This window comes from Podarcis filfolensis, assembly GCF_964270895.1.
Source record: "Podarcis filfolensis genome assembly, chromosome: 2".
Taxonomy (NCBI): domain Eukaryota; kingdom Metazoa; phylum Chordata; class Lepidosauria; order Squamata; family Lacertidae; genus Podarcis; species Podarcis filfolensis.
In genome coordinates this window covers 6,701,317-6,721,166 of record NC_139605.1, presented here as the reverse complement: position 1 = coordinate 6,721,166, position 19,850 = coordinate 6,701,317, and the positions used below count along the sequence as shown (strand labels likewise).

Sequence of the window (19,850 nt, the reverse complement as noted above, 5' to 3'; positions counted from 1 at the left end):
TGGCCCCTCTTGGGTGCTGGACCAAATGGGCCACTTTTGTGTCCTCCCACGGGGTGAGTGGAAGCTCACAGAGAAACTTACGATGACACACAAACATGGCCTACATCATATAGGGGATGGAGCAAGGGGAGGTGGCCCTCAGGCAGGTGGGGGGGGAGGTGTCTTTATTTTGACATGTGCCACCACCCAGTGGGAAATGCAGGAAAAGGAGATCAGGCTGCACCGGTCAGTAGTCAGCAACCCTGATAGTGGAGCCAGAGAGAATCCTGCCAGATCTTTGAGGGGTCAATTCCACAGGCATTTGTTGTTCTAGCTCTTAGTATCCAGGAGAGAAATCAGATGCAGCTGGTACTGAAAAGGCCCTCCTTGGGGGAGCATTGTGCACTTGGGGTGGGGCTGAGGAACACGGGGAAGGTGTCCTGCGAAATGTATAGGGCAGGACAGCCCATGGCGCCCCCTCCGGAAGCTGCCGGACTGCAGCTCCCATCCTCTCTGACCCCTGGCCATGCTGGATGGGTCAGAGGGGAGTTGGAGTCCAGCATTATCCAGAGGACACCCCATTTGATGCCCCGATATACAGAATCCAGCCTGTAAATACGGAACGTTAATGCATCAACCCTAAACACGTATAACTGGGCCGAAGCCCCACTCAATGCAATGAGGTTTATTTCTGGCAACGTGTGGAGATGGGGAGGCTGCATTTGCAGAGGGCATTTGAAGCTGACGCCCTGTTCAATTTCTTTTTTATTTTCTTCCCATCTGAGGTCTCCAGAGTAAGGATCTGATGCGGGGGACGGGGTTCATTTTTTAGTCCTCTAGTAATCCAATGAAGCATGCATTTTCACAGCTGTATAAGATATTGTGGGCAGAGTTGTGCTGGATCCTGAGGGTCATCTAGTCCCACCCCCTGCAGTGCAGGAAACCTTTGCCCAATCTGGGGCTCCAACCCACAACCCTGGGATTAAGAGTCTCATGCTCTTCCAAATCAGACATCTCAAAAGGAAAACAAGACTGAAGGTGAGGAAAAGATGATTTATTGGGACTGTTAAAAGTGTGACTGTCTCTTTAAGAAGAAGTGAGCTGCAGAGGGAATTCTGGAGAAAGGAATGAAAATGAATCTTCTCAAAGGGCCCTTGAAAAACTGCCCAAGGTTCTCCTGGTGGGTAAATGTTTTTTATATCAGTCACTCTGGTCTGGAGAGAAACTCCTGCTGGGCCTGAGAGGCAGATCTAGTCTCCTCAGGAGATAATGAGGTGGGTTTTATTTTCCCACAGATGAAAGAAAGGGAGGAGGGTCTCTCCAGAGAACGAGGCTCCTGAGAACGTGTAGAGTTCGGCTCCTGAGTCAGCGACAGAAAAAGACACACGTCCCCCTTCATAGTCCAGAGTCACCCGGATCCTCCTGGGCTCCTCACTCAGGGACAGAAGAGAGTATTTAGGGGATGTCCAGGCCATGTACTCCCATCTCCTCTTCCCCACAGCCCAGATCCCCTCCTCAGGGCTAAAGGAGAAGCGGCCCTTTCTCTTCACAGACTTCCTGGCAACCCCCACAGACCACCATTTCCCACTTTCCACAGTGACTTCCCAGAAATGTCTGCCTGCTGTGAATCCCTCACGTCCCAACACACAAAAATAGAAGTTGATTCTCTCAAGATTATCAGGCAGGGCTTGAGGTTTGTCTCCCAATCTCAGGCTTTTCCGATCCTTGGACAGGATGAGTTGGGGATGGGCTGTGTCTGGATCCAGAGTGACATTTGCTGTTGGGGAGAAGATGAGGGAGAGAGAAGAGAGGCAGAGTCAGCAGAGAGAGAGAGATGGACATCCTAATCCAAGAAACACCCGAAAACCCAGATTCCCTTTCAGATCAAGGGGATTTATTTGCATCGCATGCAAGACTGAGACTCCTCCTTGCAGACTTTGATCAGAATAAATATCTTCTGGTTGCTTTTTAACTCAGTTTCCTTCACTTTCTTATATTCAATGTCCATTGTGCCTGCCCTCCTCTCAACCCAGGCATTTTCTAAGGGGAAAAACCACCCAGGAAACCTTTTCCTCAGCTCTTCTGTGTTATCTAAGAGGAAAGAGAGGAGAATTGGAGGAGGCAGGAGAGGAGAGAAGCTGCTTTCCTCTGACAATCTCTGTGGGAATTGGCCTTTGGGGACCTCTGGGTTGGGCTGGGGGAGGAGGAACCCCTGTTCTAATAATAATAATAATAATAATAATAATAATAATAATAATAATATCAACATTTGCACCTCCCTTCATATATAGGTCTCAGGGTGGTTCACAGCATAAAACTACAACATAAAACCACATATAGGCCTCCCCTCACTTTCGCGTGGGTTATGTACTGGGCCCTCGTGCACAAAAGTGAAAATCGTGTTAAGTGGGGAGCCTGTTTATTCCTGCAGGTGGCAGGCCAATTTTACAAAGGACTGCTTATTCCATGCTTCTCTTTGGGATTTCATATATACCATAAGACTAGTTCCCTGAGGGAAGCGTGGAATAACTTAAAAGGTTACAGTCATGATAGGCAAGTGTAGGGCTGCCCTATTTTGAAGAGCAAGAAAGAGGACACATTTGCCAACTTCGACTTTTAACCATGGATCACTATGACGACTCTCATTTGAAATACCCCTACTATATGTAGGCTGTAGTAGGTGTGATATATTGCTAGTAGCAATGCTCTTAACTTTCAACAAAAGAATAGTAAGAATACATATAGCTCCCTCACTTGCCACATGAAATATTTGGGCACATGTTCACATCTTTCTGAACGTAAGTGCGCACATAACAATTTATTAAACTCTTGAACATTTGCATGTGGACTCTCCTTAAGGGCAGGGGGGCTTAACTCTTGCCCTCCCGGACTCCTTCTCCAAGATCTTGTAGCTGAGCCAGCGTCCTTTTGGTTCAGCCACAAGAGAAGGGATTTTTACAGTATGTCGCTAGCTTAAGATGCTGCTCTGTTGTGATTCTCTGCTGCAGACTAGCCTAACCGGGTGCCTTAGATCTGACTCTAATGCCGGCATCAACAACCTTGGCCCTCCAGCTGTTTTGGGACTACAACTCCCATGATCCCTAGCTAACAGGACCGGTGGTCAGGGATTATGGGAATTGTAGTGCTGAAACATCTGGAGGGTTGAGGTTGCCTATGCCTGCTCTAATGCAATATTAAAATTTTCATGAGTTCTTGTAAACCAAAAAAACGAACAAAAAACCTTGGGGACATTTTGCCAAATTTAAAAAATCTGCCCCGATACAAATTTTAAGAAATTTTGATCATGAAAATAGAAGACATGGCTGGGAAAAAGAGGACATTTGGCAACCAGGCCTGAAAAAGGTCACATGATGGAAAAGCAACCCGAGTCTCTCTAGCCAGGAGTAAAGCTCTTCCCTCCTCCACCTGACCCTTCTGGGAAGTTTCTCTCTCCCCCTTCAAGTCCACCTTCTCTGCCTTTGTGGTACAAACAGCAGGGCTAAAGTCAAGCGGTGGATGGTTCTCAACTGTACAGAAGAGACTCTTGACCCCCCATGAAACACTAGTCCCCACCCCTCCTGTGAATTCGGGTCTCCATGTGAATTTTACCTCTGCGGAGATTTCTGAATGACTGAACATCTGAGGAAGCAAAAAGATAGGCTTAATGGTCTACACTGCAATAGTTCAAAGAAAATCTTTTTACAAAACATCACCATAACATAGCATCTGTTGTTTCCTTATTTCAAGCAAAAGATGACATCATAAAACAAGTAATTGAAAGACAACAACTGTAGGCCTAAGGAATTAAAACAACTAACATGTTTAGCTATTATTCCTGCATTGCAGGGGGTTGGACTAGATCAGGGGTCAGCAAACTTTTTCAGCAGGGGGCCGGTCCACTGTCCTCAGACCTTGTGGGGGGCCGAACTATATTTTTTTGGGGGGGGAATGAACAAAATCCTATGCCCCACAAATAACCCAGAGATGCATTTTAAATAAAAGGACACATTCTACTCATGTAAAAACACGCTGATTCCTGGACAGTCCGCGGACCAGATTTAGAAGGAGATTGGGCCAGATCCAGCCCCCAGGCCTTAGTTTGCCTACCAATGGACTAGATGACCCTTGGGATCCTTTCAAACTCTACTATTCCATGATTCCAGGGGGAAATCAGAAATGGTAAACCATACTAGAAAATGGTGGAATACAATCATTCAGAATCCACGAATGAAATGGGGATCTGTACTGGAGGGCTGGAGGAAGGTCAACATCTGCGCCAAGTGAACTGGTGGGAAAAAGCTGTTGAAACCGGAATTTCCAAGCATGCTGACAAACCAAATTGCAGAGGATGAATCAGCAGAGCTTTGCACTGTACTTCCAAGGGTCTAGTGCAATGGGAAGTCCTCCCTCATGGAATGGGGCTGATCTCATAAGAACAGTGCGAAGTCTCAGGAGATGGGGATGGCTGGTGAGGTTGAAACCGAGGAGCAGGCAGCTCAGGCCTTGCTCTGCTGCTGGGAGACCAGTCTGGGGAGGAGGTGGAGGAGGGACTGGGTGCTTGCGGGTGCCCTTTTTAACACACTTCACAAGGGGGAAATCCAAGCAAATCTCGAGAAGCCTCAAAAGAACCTCTCCAGAATGTGTGGAGGTAAAACAAAATGCAAGGGAGATTCCTTATACACGAGAACTTGAAAACAGGGTCACTGGACTGACCCTGCAGGATTTTCCTTAAGGGTTTTGTAAGACATTGTAAGGCTCTGAGGATTTCCCCCACAATCGAGCAGTATATACATTTTATGAAAGAAAGCAAAATCTGTAAAATCGAGGGTGAAACCAGGATACTAGTCTATAGGCAGGAATGGAACTCAGACTGGTGTGTGGGTTCTTTGCAGGGACAAGCTCTGCCCCCAATCCAAGCCTTCAAACCCCTCCCAGTTCATTCATAGGACAGACAAGGATCCCAAACCCCTAGAGGACTGTTACTCAGAGTTACGCCATTGATGAGGGTCCCAAAGTCTGCAGAAGGGAAGGTTCAACACCCATGAAATATCAGTCCCCATCCCTCCTGTCAAATTGTTCCTCCCCTGGAAATTTACCTTTCTGAGTCTGTTTTTTGTATAACTGCTGGGATGCTGGATGCAATAATCCTATACACGACTGTGACATGTTTGGGAAAGTCTTGCTCTTAAGTTTCGCTCCTGCACACAATACTGCACAAACAGTACTAAGACACTCCCTCACCACCCCAGAATGTTCAGTCCATATTGAGTTCATGAAACACCGTAACGTACCTGACTTGTTCTTAATGCATAGTTGACCACATCTACGGATGAATGCTATATCAATCACTAGTAAAAGTTTAATTAGGAGGTCTTCATGCCTGTGTAATTCTGTGCACCCTTTCCCAGCCTGTAATCCATTGGTGATTAATGTAATCTTTGCTTTGTACTTGTGTTGACCAATCAGCAATAAGCACATATGTGGCAATGCTGTAATATTCAATAAAAGGGACTCTCCGAGACTTGCTCGAGAGATGCCTCCCAGATGACACTCGCTACCTGTCTGTCGTTATTTCAACCCAACATCTGGCGACCCCGACGTGCCAGATCCCTCACGCAGCCAAACCCCTGTACTTCACTCGACTGGAAAAGTCTCAGCGCGCTACTTCGTGAGTATGGGGGGGGAATTGACTAAATTCCAAAAAGAGCATGCCAAGGAGCTACTCTATCTCGTTAGACAGCGGGTGGCGGGTGTTCATATTTCTTTAAAAGAAATTGAACAATTGCTATGTGAGATTGCTTGCCAGTGCCCTTCTTATCCAGAGGCTGGTTCTTTGGAAGTAGAAGCTTGGCAAAAGATCGGAAAAACTCTTTTCGCAGAACCGAGGGCTCCGATTCATTGTCTGCTTACTTGGCAGAAGTGTGCAGACGCCGTCGCTATATTAGGACCTCAGGCATCTCCGACGGCACCTGCTCTTTTGTCAGTTGCAGACAATCCCCCACCTTACCCCAAGATTTTACCTCCATTGCAACCTTGCCAGCCCCTCCCTACGCCTCAGCCCACATCCACCCCCCCTATCCCTCCTTCGCCTGCCCCAGCCCCTGCGTGCTCTTCTACAGGAGCTGTGCGCGCCGCGCTTTCTTTAGCTAGGCAGAAAGGGCTCCTGTCCTTAGAGGAAGAGTCTGAATGGGCTGGGGAAATGCCATCTGCTTTCCCTATCTCCTATACCAACCCAGGAACTGCTCAACAACAGGTGTTGTACGAGGCACTTCCTTATTCTGTCATGAGGGAACTAAGGAGAGCCATTGCTGATTCTGGTTTAAAATCCTCCTATGTGATAGGGATGCTGGAGGGGATAGCAAGCGGTTACACAATGCTACCCCAAGATTGGAAAGATTTGATGCGCATGCTTTTATCTCCAGCGCAATATGTAGTTTTTGAAAGTGAATTTAAGCATAATGCAGCAGCTCTGGCTGATCCACAGCATACAGCCAATCAACTCTTTGGTGCTGGTCCGTATGATAATATACCAGCCCAGGCGACACTAACACCTTTGCATTTCAGTCGCACCGCGACCTGTGTGCAACGCGCCTTTCGGAAAGTCCCTGTCTCAGGACAACCACTGAGCTCCTTTGTTAATATTAAGCAACAACATTCGGAACCCTACCATCAATTTATAGATAGGTTGAAAGAATCAGTCACTAGGCAGGTTGATAACACTACAGCTCAAAATGAATTGATGAAAAAATTGGCTTTTGAAAATGCAAACACCGACTGCAAAAAGGCATTGCAGTCAGTTATACATCGCCCTAAATATGACCTGGCCGATATGATTCAAACTTGTGCAGAAATTGGAAGCCAGAGTCATGCGATGTCCTTGCTTGCCGATGCCATCCAAGCTGGCAATAAGCCAACAGGCAATTGCTTCAACTGCAAGCGCCCAGGTCATTTTGCCAAAGAATGCAGAGCCCCTGGCGGAGGAGCAAATAGGAATGGTGATGGCAATAAGGCTAAACCTTCCAAAAAATGCCCAAAATGTGGTAAAGGCTATCATTGGGCAAATCAGTGCCGGAGTTCGGGAAACTCCATGGTGGCCCCACTCTCGGGCCAGGACAAATAGAGAGGACAACAGAAATAGAGAGCCCTTTGCTGTCAGTTTCTGCTATTGAAAATTTTCCTAAGGAAACACCTTCTGATTTCACCATTGATTTAATTAATCAGGAAACCAAAGACGCTGTTTTACCTGGTGAAATCGTGCTCATGCCCACCCAATTGGCAGGCCCACTACCTCCTAAGGTCGCAGGCTTGATTTTACCCAAATTCTCTGCAGCCAAAGAAGGAATCATGGTTATTCCGGGAGTCCTAGATCCTGACTATGTGGGCACAATCATGGTTCAACTTTGGAGCCATCTGCCCATGCAGTTAAAAAAGGGTGAGTCTTGGGCACATTTGGTAGTGCTCCCTTCTCATCCTACTGCTTCTATTATGGATACTAATTTGCACCAGCTCTCTCCTCTCTCTCCACAGCTATTAGCTGTAATCCAGAGGATCGGTGAACAGAAACTTCTTCGTAAGTACAAAATCAATGGCAAAGTTCTGGAAGGCTTGATTGACACAGGCGCAGACATTTCTGTCATTTCCAGTAATTGCTGGGACCCCACGTGGCCCCTTGAGTCTGCCTCTGCAGTTTGGGGTGTGGGTGGACCTCAAACCTCTTCTAAAAGCGTACAGTGGCTGCCTGTTTCTCTGCCTGATAGCTCTGAAACAATTGCATATATCCAGCCCTGTGTGCTGAAAATCCACCTCAATCTGTGGGGCAGAGATTTGCTACAACAATTGCAAGCTACCATTCAATTTAATGAGTAAGCTTGCACTCCCCCATACTATGTGGATCAAGCCCTCCAGCCTTTCCGTCTTCAGTGGCCAAATAAAATCACTCACCTCAAGCTGAACAGTTTAGAAAGGAACAGCAGCTGGAAGCAAGCCCTGATAATTTGCTTCTGTGCCTCATTTCGTGCCTTAATATAAATTCCATGATAGTGCTTATTTTCAGTGTGTTGTTTTTGCCCCTTTCTGCTTCCGCTCCTAGTGGCGGTGATTCCACACCAATTAATGTGTGGGAATCTTTTGCAAAAACCCTCAATGTTTCATCCTTTTGCCTAACTCAACAGGTGTCAATAGGTGAAATCCTTGGCTCCTGCCTTATCCCTGTTTGCCATGATCCTTTTGACATACAAAATGATACCTGGTTTTTTTCATCCTTGACCCAAAATGATTCTCTCCGCAACCTTGGGTACTCTGGCTATTTTGTCTGGGGAACTCAAGTGCGTAAGCGACCACCTTTGGCTATTGATTTATCAACACCATATGTGGCATCTTATAATGTTACTTGTGCTCGCATGGTCAATTGCACAAAGCCCAACTGTGTGACAATGGGCAAGGATAATTTCAACTGCTCTGATTATGTAAATATTTCCTACGTATATAAATATACAGAGCTGCCTGAAGGCTGGTTCTGGTCGTGTCCAGGCTACACATTCAATTATATTCCAGCGAACATTAGCCATGGCACACCTTGCTGCTTAAGCCGTTTGTCTATCATATTACCCAAGAAGCATCATTTATCCCACTCTCGATATCGACGCTCTGTGGAATTGACTAATGATTGTGATGATTCTGTTTCTCTCCCTAGCAGATCTGAATATATTTCTCTAGCCGTCTCTCTTTTAGGAGTCCCTGGATTGGCTGTACGGAATAGCAGGAATATTAACTCTTTAGCTTGCTCCGCAGCAAAAGCCTTGAATTCTACTTCACAAGCTCTTCACCTTTTGAGTAAAGAACAGAGTGAATTGCGTCACGGACTCTTACAGAATCGCGCTGCAATAGATTATTTGCTAATGCTTCATCATTATGGTTGTGAACAAATGGATGGCATGTGTTGTTTTAATATTACGGACAATTCCAAAGCTATTCAAGCACAAATTTCTCATTTGCGAAATCTCACACATCACATCAAACAGGACGTTGGACTTTCTGGCCTCTGGGATTCGTTTACCCAGTGGCTCACCGGCTGGTTACCAAATATGAATTGGCTTCGCAATCTTTTTCAATATGCTATTATCATAATATGTATATTAATTTTGCTATGTTGTTTCATCCAGTGCATCCCTGGTCTCATACGCCTTTGGTCCCAGTGGTTTTTCTCCTCCTCAGCCACCCAATAAAATTATTGCCGCCTACTTTGCGAAATGGCAGCACCAACGGTAGACATTAGGGGAGATGTGGGCAGAATTATCTTGGGCATGCGCTGGCAAACCACGTATCCTGAGGTATTTTTTGTCCCATTCACCCTGAACTCACATAACAACATCGGTGGGCGGAATTATTTTGGGCATGCGCTGGCAAACCACGTATCCCGAAGTACTTTTGTCCCACTCACCATTAAATAAATAAAGAAAGGGGGAGATGCTGGGATGCTGGATGCAATAATCCTATACACGACTGTGACATGTTTGGGAAAGTCTTGCTCTTAAGTTTCGCTCCTGCACACAATACTGCACAAACAGTACTAAGACACTCCCTCACCACCCCAGAATGTTCAGTCCATATTGAGTTCATGAAACACCGTAACGTACCTGACTTGTTCTTAATGCATAGTTGACCACATCTACGGATGAATGCTATATCAATCACTAGTAAAAGTTTAATTAGGAGGTCTTCATGCCTGTGTAATTCTGTGCACCCTTTCCCAGCCTGTAATCCATTGGTGATTAATGTAATCTTTGCTTTGTACTTGTGTTGACCAATCAGCAATAAGCACATATGTGGCAATGCTGTAATATTCAATAAAAGGGACTCTCCGAGACTTGCTCGAGAGATGCCTCCCAGATGACACTCGCTACCCAACATATAACACAGCATCTGAGGAAGCAAAAAGATGTAAAGGCAACACTCTTCCACCTGAAATAAATCTCCATACAAAAGTAACACTTCATAATGTAGCATCCTTGAATTGACTCCATTCAGAGCAGGAGAACCTCCAATAGGACAACCCCAGATTGTGTTGACCTGTAACCAAAAGGAAAAGGAGGTTCTGTATAATTGAAAACAGATACACTCTGGTTCGTGCTTTCTTTACAGGACCCAGCGTCACAATATACATGGGCCATTCTGGGGGACAGGAAATGAAGGCTGGAGCACCAAGAAGGAAGGTATCCTGGGGTTACTCAATTCCATGCAGTAAGAGCCAGGCCTGTTCAGTTCTGAAGAAATAATAGAATTCCCAGTGAGAAATCCTGGCAGCCAATTTTCATTACCTTTCCATTGTTTCATTGCATCCTCCACAAGGTGATTTACATCACAGGATTCCAAGACCCTGTTCCTCACTTCTGGAGGGAACGGCAGTGACTTCTCTGGATTCTCTCTTTTCTCATACCTGGTGAAAAGAAAAACAATGTCAGCCCATTCAAATCTGCAATTTCTGTTAAAGGAAAAGAAAGGTATTGAGAGGAGGCCTAGAGAGACAGGCAGGCGCTGAGTGGGGAGTTTCTTCCTCACTACGGACTCCTCAGCCAGACCCCCAAGGGCCAAAACAGCAACCCCAGGCCTCTGAGTCTCCCCACTGGTGTCTATTCAAAGAAGAAGCAGAATCATATTGTATTAAGGGGCAGGAATTGTCTGAGGGTGATGAGAGCACAGCACACATTCCCTTTCTCTAGATGTCCCCAGAGAAGGGGTGAGGAAGAAAAAGAGATTCACTTCTGTTGGGAAATAAGAAATGTTCCTTAAAACCTCTACTCTGAACCTGAGTGACACCTTGAATTGAAATACTGCAGCCGGAATATGGTCAAGAAAATAGCCAATTCCTGCTCCTTGGTGAGAAATCGCCCCCTCCCAAGGGGCTCTATGGGGCAGGAGTTTGCTTGGGACAGGGTGGGGGGCCGGCAGAGTGACTGAACTGGTCAGTCTAGAAGGAAACAGCTAAGGCAGACACATCCAACTCCCAAGAGACTGAGATCTCCTCACAGTATAAAAAGACCAACTGTGATCTACCCATTGTCAAGTCCCAAAGAGGGGGCCCTGCTTTTACCTGTGAGATGCCTCAGAGTCCTACAGTCTCCCCCCTGCAGCCCCTGGAGGGCCATGTCTGAGGTTCTTGCATCCCGGCCTCATGGAGTGAAGCTAATGGAAATGAGCCAGATCCACTTACCTCTGCAAGGTCCTTCTCACATCCTAGAGGGAAAAAGAGAAGGGAATTCACTGCACACCACAGGCCACACTAGGAAGACCCCCTCAGACCCTGGCACTCGGATGCCAGTCTGCCTGGCACATGGCAAGGTTGTGGGCAGGGATGGTGGAACCAGCCAGTTTTGGTTTCTCACAGCTTTTATTTTTCCAATCTGAAATTATGAATTTTTCCAATATCAAGTTCTCCACATTTCCACATCAGTTTGCAATTATTGTTGAAAATGCTTATGAAAATCCACCAGCATTTAAGGGAATCTCATGTTTATGGATTCAGTAGAAGATTCCACTCCATCTCTTGTCTTAGATTATAATTTATTAACTTTAATCCAGTTTGCATTGTGCAATTCAGACATAAGTAAGCCTACAGGATAATCCTACCAGGGAACTGTCCCAAATTGTCTTCCATAGAAGTCCCCAAATTTCAAATTCTACTTTCCAACTGGAAATAAGAAAAGCACCTGCAGCATAAAATGCCTCCAAAGGGGTAATAAAGCAGCTCCCAGTACGTTTCAGAGCACAATTCAAAGTGTTGGTGCTGACCTTTAAAGCCCTCAATGGCCTCGGTCCTGTATACCTGAAGGAGCATCTCCACCCCCATCGTTCTGACCGGACACGGAGGTCCAGTGCCGCGGGCCTTCTGGCGGTTCCCTTGCTGCGGGAATAAAGGGAACCAGGCAGAGGGCCTTCTCGGTAGTGGCACCTGCCCTGTGGAACGCCCGCCCAGCAGACGTCAAGGCAATAAACAACTATTTTGCTTTTAAAAGAAAACTGAAGGCGGCCCTTCTTAGGGAAGTTTTTAATGCCTGATGCTGTATTGTTTTTAATATTCGGTTGGAAGCTGCTCATAGTGGCTGGGGAAACTCAGCCAGATGGGCGGGATATAAATATTTTATTTATTTATTTATTTATTTATTTATTTATTTATTTATTTATTTTATTATTATTATTATTATTATTATTATTATTATTATTATTATTAATAGCTCAGTGTTTCTTTGGGCTCATCCACACTTCTGCTTTTCCTGTGCCCAGAAAACACAGGTCCAAATGGTTTTGCCTTTGCCCTGCCGCTTTCCCTCAGGAAAAACCTGCTCCTTAGTGCAACATCAAAGCAAATGTCAATCCAGAGAAAACCTGGCTGAGGTTTGCTCTAATTCAGCAGTAAAGAGCAGCAGGTTTTCCTTGAGGAAAGGGGTGGGACAAGCAGCAGTCTGGATGAGTCCCTCTGTCTTACTCTTTGGTCACTGTGACTGAGCACCATTTTGGGCCGCTCTGTATCCACTGTGAAGGTGATCAACCCAGAAGTTGTGGAGGGAACGGGAAGAGAAGTTTGGTCAAGAGACTCGCTCATGTCAGAAGGAGGCCTGAACTCATCCTCGCTGAAGCCCAGCCCAGGGCAGGAAGGCAGCATTGCCAAGAAGGAAGGCATTTGGAGACAAATCATCAGCAAAGAGCAGAAGATCATCTCTCGTTCCATCGAGAACACAGAAGAATCTCTAGTCTGCATTCAGGTGAGTTCAGCATCCCAGGTCTCTTGGGTCTTCCTGTCCATTAGATACCTGACTAGAGGCTCCATCATCTGAGCCCCTGCACTCCTTGCATAAATGAAAGGGACACATAAAGGATTGGAGGCAGCCTTTTCCTGGAGCCTTGGGCTGTTTCTGCCACCGTCTTACCTGCAGGAGTTCAGTCGCTGGCTGCTGACGCTTCTCCTCCATCTCCTGGATGATCCTCTCAAGAGAGGAGAGTTTCCTGGAGAGTCTGGCCAGCTGCTCATCCCTTCTCCCTGCAATCTCCTTCTCCACCTCTTCTATATGATTCAGCAGACCTTTTTCTTGTTCTTCCAGGAACTGGCGCAGTTCTCTGAACTTCTCCACAATCTTCAGCCTCTCTGTTTCTGTTAATTTCTGCAAGAAAAGAGGAGGTCTGAGTGTGTTTGGTGCTTAGCCTCGAAACAGCAGAAAGAAAATTATGAGAATTCCACAGGGAGGACACTTCTGATTTTTCTATAGACATGAAACCTTCAGTGGCTAAAGAAGTAAACCTTTATTTTGAGGGGAGGCCCTCTCCATTGCTGTTTCTGTTGACTTGTATTTTGCAGACGGATACAGCCTAAAGGAAGGAGCTCTTTTTTCCTAGCCATGGATGTTCCCTGCATGTTTTGGGGCATGGCATAACCAGAGTTCACAGTTGTTCAGAGAACATCAGGGACATAAAACACCCCTCAGTTTAGACTGGGGCCATTTAGGTGTAGGAAGGAACAGAAACAGAGGAGGAGGAGGAGGACAAAGTGCAGAGTTCATCCCCATAGCTCCCCTGTTTTCTTTAAAAGTTCATAATGGCCTGAGTTTCCTAAAAATGAACAAGAGAGCACATTTAGAATTCAGTTCTTTAGTAATATTTATGGTAAATCAGGATTTGGATTGAATTGCTTCCACCCTTTCAGCTAACAAGTCCTCAGGCTTCTCCTTGACTGCTATTCACATAATAAATGACAAGGGGAAATAAACTCAATTTAGCTGCATTCAAAGGTGAACTTGCCCAATTTGCTCTTGCTGAAAAAATATGGAGACCAAAACAGAGCTTTAAAATTCTGATATTTTCAAGCTTGACCCAACCAGGTAATATTCACAAAAAATGTATTTATGAGGGTAAAGTACAGATCAAAATATTTATACAAGGAGGTAGCTACCCTAACATCTGATTCATAACAGACCGATATGGAAAAAGGAGAAATGTGGAGAAGCTGAAACAGGCAGATTTCTCCATCCCTCCTCAGTCCTGACTCTCTTCTTCTTCTTCTTCTTCTTCTTCTTCTTCTTCTTCTTCTTCTTCTTCTTCTTCTCCTCCTCCTCCTCCTCCTCCTCCTCCTCCTCCTCCTCCTCCTCCTTCTCCCTCTCCTTCTTCTTCTTCTTCTTCTTCTTCTTCTTCTTCTTCTTCTTCTTCTTCTTCTCCTTCTCCTTCTCCTCCTCCTCCTCCTCCTCCTCTATTGAATTTATATACTGCCCTATACCTGGAGGTCTCAAGTGCTTGTTCCCTGTCTAGTAACAACAGAGACACTTACCAGGAGGTCTTTGCTTTCCTTGTCCAGATCTGCTTGATGGGCCAGAATTTCCCCTCTCTCTTTCCTCAGAATCTCCAGGCGGCGACAGATCTCTCCCTAAAGAGAAAAGGAAAAACTCAGCTTTGATTGAGACACACAGAGAAATTAAAATCATAATGGCTTCTTGCGCCCAGTGGCCTTGCTAGAATAGCAAAGTAGTTTCCTGGAGGAAATAAAAGCACAGAGGTTTTCAGCCTTTTTGGTTCCATGGGTCAACTACCCTGTGGGGCTCAGGATCCCAGTTAGGTCCCCCCTTGCCTGCAGAGCTGGCAGCCCCTCACCTTTTCTCAAACACCCTCCCTTGTGGAGAGATCTCTCAGCCTCCTCCCCTCTCCTTGGGGGTCCCAGCCTGACTTCTCACCTTGAGGTCTCAGGGAGAAGCGGGAAGAGGAGGAGGAGGAAGAGGAAGGGCTAAGGCAGGATCCAACCTGGGATGTATCAGTCTAGCGTCAAAGAGATAGTGAGGTCAGCCCAAGAGGCGAGAGATGCAGGGATAGACCAGAGCGTCTCAAAATTTGGGGTGGGAGGAGATCCTCACCCCCAAACCTCATTGCAGAGGCTCCACGGCACCCCGAGAATAAGCCACCAGTAGGTGCTTCCACTCCCCACTCCCAAATCTGCTTCCAACAGATACTTGGGGGGTGGGATCCTGCACCATCTGGTCAATTCCTGGCTAACAGTCCCTGCCCCACCCCCAAGCTGATCCCTTGCTGCTCTCTGCTTTGCAGGGCATTGAGGAGGAATCCTGGTAACCAAAGGAGACATGTGCTTAGTTGTCTATGTGCAATTTACATTTGTACTGTTCTAAATATGTACAAATCAGCCATTCAGGGGGATGTGGACGAGGTTAACCCTTTCTCTCCCTGCCAAGGTCCCAGTTCAAATCTTTGAAGCTGCTGTGAGTATTTCAAGATCCCCTTGTCCCCCTGGCAGAGAGAAAGACTTCAGCTCCCCCCTCCAGCCACCCCAGGAGCCCTCAGGCTCCCCCTGGGCTGCTTCCAAGGTGATAAACAACGACCAATCAATGCCATGTCTACTTTGGACTTCAGAATTACAAAGAAAACCTCCCAAGAAGAATCCACAGCTATTTCTCCCCCTCCAGATCCAGGGATCTCCTACCTTGTATTCCTCAAAAGCCTCTTTCAGAGGAATCACCTTGTGATTTTCATGTGCCTTTGACTTGTCGCACACCACACAGATGGGGGCTTCGTGGACTTTGCAGAAGAGCTTCAGGGGCTCCTGGTGCTTCTCACAGACTCCTCCTTTCCCTCCTTCCTCCTTTCCCTCTTGAAGGCTGAGATTCTTCGCTATTTCCACCATATTAGCCAGTTGCCGGTTGGAGACGAGGCTCCTTCTCCGGACTCTTTCCCTGCACTGAGGGCAGGAAGCCTCTGCCTCCGATTCCCCCCAGAACAGGATCAGGCAGGATCGGCAGAAGTTGTGGCCACACTCTGGGATGGTCACTGGATCCTTGAAGTAATCCAGGCAGATGCAGCAAGTGGCTTCATCATGGAGATTCTGGATGTGACCCCCCGCAGCAGCCATGGCTCCCTCGCGCTGAAGACCCGAGTTAAGTTTCGCTTTTTCAGTTTTCAGTCACTGGGAGTTTCCCTTCCTGGAAATGACTCAGTGATCACGTGATCATTGTTTTTTAAACAAAACATGTCTCCAGGTCTTTGCAATTGCTGAATGTTTTCTCAAGTAGCAGCAAATACTTCTGGATTGCTTTCCATGCTTTTGATTACACACAAACACACACATACCTAGTAAGTTGTGGTATTCATACTGCAACATTTTTCATTCATAGGCTTCCTTGTCATTTTTGAATTGGGAGAAAATCCTCCTCTGCCCTAAATGGACAGGAGTTCTGATTTAGCAAGTGGGACTTGATTCCGTGAAGAGAACTCCTAAAAGTCTGGTTGCTAGTTCTAACTTTATCCCCTTTTAGCAGGCTGGCAAAGAACTTCAGATTGAAACAGACACTTTCAGCCAACCTGGTGCCCTCTGTTTGCTTAAGACTACAGCTCCCATCATCCCTGGCCAGGACATCTGCAGGTATGGTTGGGAAAGCTTTGCAGAGCCACTGCCAGTCAATGGAGGCATACTGACCTCGATGGACCTGGCAGAAGGCACCATCTGCATGGTGGCAGCCCAGTTATGGCATTCCTTCCCTAGATATGAATGCCTGGTATGACTTGGCTATTATTATTAATCAATATTACTATACAGTGTAAAGTATTCCTATATTCCTAATAAAGTGTGGTGCCTTCCAATGGCTGAAAAACATGGAGGGCTTTAACAGGGGATTAGATACAATTCCTGGAGGATAAGACTTTGGTAGGGGATGCGGGTGGTGCTGTGGGTTAAAGCACAGGGTCTAGGGCTTGCCGATCAGAAGGTTGGCACTTCGAATCCCCACGATGGGGTGAGCTCCCGTTGCTCAGTCCCTGCTCCTGCCAACCTAGCAGTTCGAAAGCACGTCAAAGTGCAAGTAGATAAATAGGTACCGCTCCGGCGGGAAAGTAAACGGCGTTTCCGTGTGCTGCTCTGTTTCGCCAGAAGCGGCTTAGTCATGCTGGCCACATGACCCGGAAGCTGGACGCCGGCTCCCTCGGCCAATAAAGCGAGATGAGCGCCACAACCCCAGAGTCGGCCACGACTGGACCTAATGGTCAGGGGTCCCTTTACCTTTACCTGAAGACTTTGGATGGTTATATGCTCTGCCTCTGTGGCTAGAAGCAGTAATCCTCCTGAATAGCAGCTGCTGGAGCCTCCAGGAGGGGCTCTTATTCCCAGGTCCTGCTTAGGGGTTTCCCACACACATAATGTTTAAAAAATGTTTTTGGTTTCACCTGCAGGTAAAAGGAGAGAGATCAAGATGGAGATTTCCCACCAAGGGAAGCTGTGCCAGAGGGAATATCCCTAAGGAACATTCCTTTGTTAGCTGAGATTGCAGAGCAAAAGCGTGAGTCCAAAGGACACCAGGGAGCAAATGAACGCAACCATCACCCAGTAGTCCAGTTGCCTTTCGTGAAAGCCCAGTGCACTTTGGAGCAGAAAAGCCCTTCTCCTCAAATCCTGGGAGGAACGGCCAGCACAGTTTGCGTCTGGGGAGGCTGAATGCCAAAGAACATCCTCATGAATGCTCCATGTGTGGGGAGAGCTTCCAGCGAGGATCCGCCCTGACTGAGCAGCAGAGGATGCACATGGGAGAGGAAGCGTACAAATGGTCCTTTCCCCAGTGAGAGATCTGGGTGCGCCATCAGAGAGGCCTCATGGAAGAGAAACCACACAAGTGCTCCCACTGTGGGGAAAGCTTCAGCCAGAGGACCAGTTTGAGAGTCACCTGCAAACCCACACGGGAGAGAGGTCTCACGAATTCTAGGACTGCGGGAAAAGCTTTTCCCGGAGAGATACGTTACTCAAACCCCGGAGAACCCACACAGGGGGGGCAGCCGGACGAGTGCCATGATTGTGGGAGAAACTTCAAGCACCCATGCAACTTAGTTGAACATCGAAAGACGCACACAGGGGAGAAACCCCACCGAGTGTGGGGCAAGTTTCCATCATCCTTGTAGGTTGATTGACTATCAGAACATCCACACAGGAGAGAAGCCTCACAAATGCCCTCAGTGCAGGAAAAACTTTTCTCCGTGAGATACGCTGATCAAACACCAAAGGACCTACGCGAAGGAGAAACCTTATGAATGCCCCGAGTGTGGGAAAAGCTTCATTCAGAAGGAGGCATTAATCGGACACCAGATAATTCATTTAGGGAATACGTCCAGCTAATATTCTTGAAAAGTGCCACATTCCACAGAAAAAAGAGGGAGAAATGTTGGTTACATCCTGATTTGCAGTGGAGAACATACACCTTTTCTAGGTCACAAGACACAGGCGGATGGCCAGTTGTTGTTGTTAATTCAAGAAAGTTCTCTGTTGAGGCTTCCTGCCCCAGGAGGGGACAAACAAAACTGCCCACCCTCTGCTCTGGTCCCCACGATGGAGGCAGGGAGGCAGAGACACATGATATCCACATTGCAGATTCTCATAGCACTAGAAGTCGTGGCCCCCAAACAAAGCTGATTGTTGGGAGATCCAGGACAGAAAAAAGCATTTCGTTGTGGAGTGCGTAAATGAACTATGGAACTCACTGCCACTGAAGGCAGAGACGGCAACCAACTTAAAATCATGGAATTGCAGAGCTGAATGGTACCACAAGAGTCACCTAGTCCAGATCTTTGCAATGCAGGAATTCTTTGCCCAACGTGGTGCTCAAGCCAGTGACCCTTAGATTAAGACTATCATGCTCCACCCATTGAGCTGGGGACAAGACAAGGGGACAAATTCATGGAGCACTAGGCTGTGAAGCACAATGGCTCTGCTCTGCCTCCACACTCCAGAGGCAGAAGGCTTCTAAATCTCAGGTGATGGAAACTGCAAGGAGGGGGGAAGCTGGTTTTACACGCTGGTCCCGCTTGCAGGTGTCCCACGGGCGTCTGGGTGGCCCCTCTTGGGTGCTGGACCAAATGGGCCACTTTTTGTGTCCTTCCATGGGGTGAGTGGAAACTCACAGGGAAATGTATGATGACACACAAACATCACCAACATACTATAGGGGATGGAGCAAGGGGAGGTGGCCCTCAGGCAGGTGGGGGGCGGCAAAGGTGTCTTTATTTTGACATGTGCCACCACCCCGTGGGAAATGCAGGAAAAGGAGAGCAGGCTGCACCGGTCAGTAGTCGGCGGCCCTGATAGTGGAGCCAGGGAGAGTCCTGCCAGATCATTGAGGGGTCAATTCCACAGGCATTTGTTGTTCTAGCTCTTAGTATCCCAGGAGAGAAATCAGATGCAGCTGGTGCTGAAAAGACCCTCCTTGGGGGAGCATTGTGCATTTGGGGTGGGGCTGAGGAACACAGGGAGGGTGTCCTGCCAAATGTATAGGGCAGCCCAGCCCATGGGGCACCCTCCGGAAGCTGCCGGACTGCAGCTTCCATCCTCTCTGACCCCTGGCCATGCTGGATGGGTCAGAGGGGAGTTGGAGTCCAGCATTATCCAGAGGACACCCCATTTGCTGCCCCCGATATACAGAATCCAGCCTGTAAATACGGAACGTTAATGCATCAACCATAACACCTATAACTGGGCAGAAGCCCCACTCAATGCAAGGAGGTTTATTTCTGGCAACATGTGGAGATGGGGAGGCTGTATTTGCAGAGGGCATTTGAAGCTGACGCTGTTATATACTGAAGTTCTCACCCTGGGCCAGCAGGGGGATAGTGTAGATAGTTATGCAAATGAAGGATCGAAAGTGACTGGATAGTTCAGTGATTGGATAGTTTTAGAAAGTTGCAACACTTACGTTGTTCTGGAGCTAGCTCTATATGAGCAGGCTGACTGAGCTCTTCAGTTCAGTTCTGTTCCAGCTTACAAATAAAGAGCTGCTTTGGAAGAATCGCTGTGTCATCTGATATGTTCACCCACAACTTAACAGGCGCCCTCTCCAATTTCTTTTTAATTT

The 19,850-nt window shown here is 47.1% G+C and overlaps 1 protein-coding gene across 4 annotated transcripts; it reads right to left on the bottom strand.

Annotated features, from left to right (window-relative positions):
• Window positions 1-1,018: 1,018 nt before the first annotated feature.
• LOC310756884 (zinc finger protein RFP-like) lies at window positions 1,019-16,285 on the bottom strand. Of its 4 annotated transcripts, XM_083601795.1 has the most exons (9): window positions 15,449-16,285; window positions 14,291-14,386; window positions 12,903-13,133; window positions 11,189-11,211; window positions 10,296-10,414; window positions 9,896-9,900; window positions 5,076-5,103; window positions 3,589-3,618; window positions 1,019-1,756 (listed from the first exon to the last, which is right to left on the bottom strand). In XM_083601795.1, the coding sequence occupies exons 1-9, from the start codon at window positions 15,872-15,874 to the stop codon at window positions 1,239-1,241; spliced, it is 1,476 nt and encodes a 491-aa protein (XP_083457921.1). In that variant the 5' UTR covers window positions 15,875-16,285; the 3' UTR covers window positions 1,019-1,238. The 4 variants fall into 4 exon arrangements, with proteins under 4 accessions (XP_083457921.1, XP_083457923.1, XP_083457922.1 ...); XM_083601797.1 differs by lacking the exons at window positions 5,076-5,103; window positions 9,896-9,900 and having other exon boundaries at window positions 12,921-13,133; XM_083601796.1 differs by lacking the exons at window positions 5,076-5,103; window positions 9,896-9,900 and having other exon boundaries at window positions 15,449-16,284.
• Window positions 16,286-19,850: the final 3,565 nt, after the last annotated feature.

Coding starts and splice junctions, on each gene's coding strand:
- LOC310756884 (XM_083601795.1), bottom strand. CDS start 15,874: ATGGCTGCTGCGGGGGGTCACATCCAGAATCTCCATGATGAAGCCACT. Junction 11,212..12,902: donor CAGCGACTGAACTCCTGCAG/GTAAGACGGTGG, acceptor TTTTCCCTCTAG/GATGTGAGAAGGACCTTGCA. Junction 10,415..11,188: donor GTGAGAAGGACCTTGCAGAG/GTAAGTGGATCT, acceptor TCTTTTCACCAG/GTATGAGAAAAGAGAGAATC.